The 4,494-nt window shown below is 35.5% G+C and overlaps 1 protein-coding gene across 1 annotated transcript; it reads left to right on the top strand.

The window, feature by feature from the left end:
• LOC109127991 lies at positions 2,084–4,200 on the top strand. The gene is made up of 5 exons (XM_019233645.1): positions 2,084–2,631; positions 3,170–3,260; positions 3,404–3,691; positions 3,775–4,002; positions 4,132–4,200. The coding sequence occupies exons 1-5, from the start codon at positions 2,093–2,095 to the stop codon at positions 4,198–4,200; spliced, it is 1,215 nt and encodes a 404-aa protein (XP_019089190.1). The 5' UTR covers positions 2,084–2,092.

Consider the following 4,494-nt stretch of genomic DNA (forward strand, 5'->3'; position numbering starts at 1 on the left):
CTTGGTGTACACAACAAATGTCATTTTAATACATTTCCACTAATTAAAAAAAATCTTAAATTATACATATATACACTACTATATAATAAGTGATTAATTATTTAAGTTCAATAAAATAGTTTTGTGTTAAGGATAAATTAGGAAACTGAGTGTAAAATCACATTTAAAATGTAGAATGACATTCTTTTCACAAAGAAAAATATGTAGAAATGATATTGTTTGTAAAACATAGGGAAGTATTAGTGAGAAATGTGATCATTCAATTAAATTAAATGGTGGTTAATGTACGAGGACTGTTCTATTGGGTTGCCTCTATTTTCCTTTTATACATATAGTAGAACCTCTATGAATTAATACTCTTTAAATTAATACACACTATAAATTAGTAAACTTTTTCGGTCTCGAGTTGAACCTATGTGATAAAATAATAAGATAATAATTTTTTTGAAAATCCTATGTGATACGCCCAAATTCGAGGATCACTCAGCTGGACTAGAAAGGATAGAAACTCGCCAAGGTGCAAGGTGTAACGAGGGAGATTTAACAGATTGAGGGGTCGCACAGCAGTTGCGGAAGGCTGTTGATATTCCCATCTCCAATCGCTGCTAGATATGGCACACTAGTACAGCAAGAAGAGGCTGTTGCTTGGATATTACACACCAAGAAACAAAGAAATGTTCTAGACAAAGTACAAAGAGATAGACTCTTAAAATGAAAAGGAAAATTGATTGATTGATTTCTCAAATGAGATTATATGTGTTTATAAAGAGATAGAAAACTTGCACTACAAGAAAACAGTCGATTAGCGACTACAAGTAGCGATTACATTTGTAGTCGCCAAAAATAACGACCAGATAGTGACCACTTTGTGACTATGTTGTGACTACAGTAATTTAGTCGCCAAACAGTCACTACTTTACCGACCACATTAGATAGTCGTAATATAGTTGTCAATTTAGCGACTATTCTACGATTCATTCGGCGAGTCGTTAAATAGTCACCCCGTAGTCGCCAAATAGTCATAAAAGACAGTTAAAAAACGTGTTTTTCTGTGGGGGCCAACTAATATTGAGTAGTCGCCTATTAGTGGCATAGGTGTAGTCTTTAAAAACAAATTGCATCTATTTGTCATCTCATTCCAACACATTTGTCTTTCCTTCTCCAAAAAAAAAAATGTAGATCAAAAAAAAAAATTGACTTTATAAAAACTTTTATTTTCTCCAAAAAAATATATATATAGTTCTTAAAAAAACACAAAATATATATATATATATATATATATATATAATGGCAGGAAATTTTTCATTAGAATTCGAATTAGTGGGGTTGGACCAATTCTCGTTTGGAAGTAGCCAAGATACAGTTCAGAATAATGGCGGTAAGTTTTTCTGTCCATGTAGTGTTTGCAAGAACAATAGATGTCTCTCGGGTAGAAGAGTTATGATGCATCCGTTCGATGCATTTTTTAAGAAGCCTATCATTTTTTTACTTTTATTCACAAACAATATTTGCATAGGATTTGTACTTATGAATATGCTCTATTTAAAGCATCTATATTGGTTATATATAGAATCTTTTCCTTATTTATTTTTTTGTTTCAATATTCATTAAGGATTAATAAATACTAAAATAATTTATGTGAAGATTTATTATTATAATTAAGATAGAAATTATATATAGAATAATATATTATAAACTCTAATCTTAAACTTATAAATTAATTCTTAATCTTAGAAATTATTGAATTTAGAAATTATTGAACTTAGAAATTATTAAATTTAGTTATATATAGAATTATTGAACTTAGAAATTTTTTTTGTTTAAGGTCATTGCATTAATTTAGGCCCAAATCTAGGTTAATTACCCAATTTAGGCCCAAATCCATTAACATTCCGTTAAAAAAAAAACCCTAATCTTCTTATCTCTTCTCATTCGAGACAAGGGTTCCTCGAGACAAACCCTAAAGCCGCAATCGACAGTCTCTCTTCACACTCTCTCTTCTCAATCGTCTTTCTCTTCTCAATCTCTCTTCTCAATCGACACTCTCTCTTCTCAATCTCTCTTCTCAGTCTCTTGTCTCAATCATCACACGATGCCTGCTCGAGGAAGAAAGAGAAAACTCGATCGTAATCATTCTCAGATTCCCGGAGGGTCAAGACTACGACATACTAATCTACCCAGTCAGTACGACTTCACGCCGGCAGTCCAAGCTCCTCGTACGCAGCAGACACCTGATGAAGTCCCCATTTTGCCACGACATTCAACGGAATCCCAGATCCGGGACTATCCTCCGCCTCAACAACTATTTCAGGGCTCCGTTACTCGCCAACCTCCACCTCAAGTACGCCGGTCTCCTTCAGTAGAAGTTAACTACAATCCAGCGACTCATGCAACTCTTCAAGATGACTCTCCGCCTTCTCCAGCTCAACGCTCTCAGGCTCGTAGTCATCAGACTCGTAGTCATCCATCGCATCCATCGTCCCAAGGCAACAACTTCGAAGAAGAAACTTCTACGGTGTTGCCGGAGCTCCAGGAGGACGTGGTTCGGGCTCTAAATGCCCTGCTTGTGGTGCCAGGTCGGGATAAGTTCACCACGGTCCTCTCTCCCACACCCTTACCGAACACCCAATGGTATGATTTTTCTCTCTTATCATGTATTTGTAATGGTGTTTTGTGAATGTTAGAAGAGAAATCTGTAGGTCAATGTTTATTTCGTTTGGTTTATTGTGTCTTTAGGATTGTGATTATGATTGTGTCTTTAGGATTGTGTCTTTAGATTCATGTTTATCTCGTTTATTATTATTTCGTTTGGTTTATTGTGTCTTTAGGATTGTGTCTTTAGATTCATGTTTATTTCGTTTGGTTTATGTTTATTTCGTTTGGTTTATTGTGTCTTTAGGATTGTGATTATGATAACGAGAGTAAGTTTATTATGATTTCGTTTGGTTTATTGTGTCTTTAGGATTGTGTCTTTAGATTCATGTTTGTGTATTCATTGCTTGTGTATTATGATATATTGCTTGTGTATTGAGATTCATGTTTATGTTTACTGATTGAAGTATAGATTGTGTTCATGCATCAAACCGTAGAAACTTTTTTGTGAATGTGCGTATGCGTATTGTTTCTTTTGACTCATTAACTGATGCCTCTTGTATTGTTTCTTTTCGAGGTTTACTCGTGACAAAGGGTCAAAACTTGTTCGGAAGATTACTAAAATTCTTCTAAACAAATTCGAAGGTCCCTTCTACAGCTGGACATGTGTGCCGCGGGACAAACAAGAGAGATACTTCATTGAGTTCGCGGTAAGGATATATGTCACATGTCTTCTTTTCACTTACAATAAGCCTTATGTCACATAGCTTTACATGTCTTCTTTTCACTAACAATAGCTCCTTTTTTCTAGAAAACCCACACCTGGGATCCTTTGATAACCGGAACTGTTCAAGCTTATTTTGAGAAAATCTGTCAAAAGCGGATCAAAGACATGGTTAGCAATGTGAGGACTAGTGGAGTTCAACCAAACTGGATTGGAGACACTCTCATGAGCACGATGGAGGATTACTGGGACACTGAAGAAGCACAACAAAAGAGTAAAACCTACTCTCAGGCCCGTATGTCTGACCGTAACGGCCTAGGTCCTCATGTCCACCTCTCAGGGCCAAAGTCTTATCAACAGCTTCAAGACGAAATGGTTAAGTGTTATTTACTCTGTTATTTAACTGTTATTCTTACTTAACTGTTATTTTTTAAAGTTAATCTCTTATAACATTGCAGGTTGAGGAATTGGGAAGAGAAGTCCGACTTGGTGAGGTTTTCATCAAGGCACATACAAAGCCTGATGGTACATATGTTGATCGGAAGGCAGAAAAGATTGCAGGGACATATGAGAAGACTGTTCAAGAGAGGTTGTCTCAGCTCGAGGCAGAGTCTTTTGCTGTGTCAGATGGAGAATCACGGCCACGGGACCTCACAACAGAAGAATATACAGAAATTTTCCTGGAGGTAACTTTTTTAAAAAACCAATACACATTTATAGNCGTTTGGTTTATTGTGTCTTTAGGATTGTGTCTTTAGATTCATGTTTATTTCGTTTGGTTTATGTTTATTTCGTTTGGTTTATTGTGTCTTTAGGATTGTGTCTTTAGATTCATGTTTGTGTATTCATTGCTTGTGTATTATGATATATTGCTTGTGTATTGAGATTCATGTTTATGTTTACTGATTGAAGTATAGATTGTGTTCATGCATCAAACCGTAGAAACTTTTTTATGAATGTGCGTATCGTATTGTTTCTTTTGACTCATTAACTCGTGACAAAGGGTCAAAACTTGTTCGGAAGATTACTAAAATTCTTCTAAACAAATTCGAAGGTCCCTTCTACAGCTGGACATGTGTGCCGCGGGACAAACAAGAGAGATACTTCATTGAGTTCGCGGTAAGGATATATGTCACATGTCTTCTTTTCACTTACAATAAGCCTTATGTCACATAGCT

The sequence above is a fragment of the Camelina sativa genome, chromosome 12, assembly GCF_000633955.1.
Source record: "Camelina sativa cultivar DH55 chromosome 12, Cs, whole genome shotgun sequence".
NCBI lineage: Eukaryota > Viridiplantae > Streptophyta > Magnoliopsida > Brassicales > Brassicaceae > Camelina > Camelina sativa.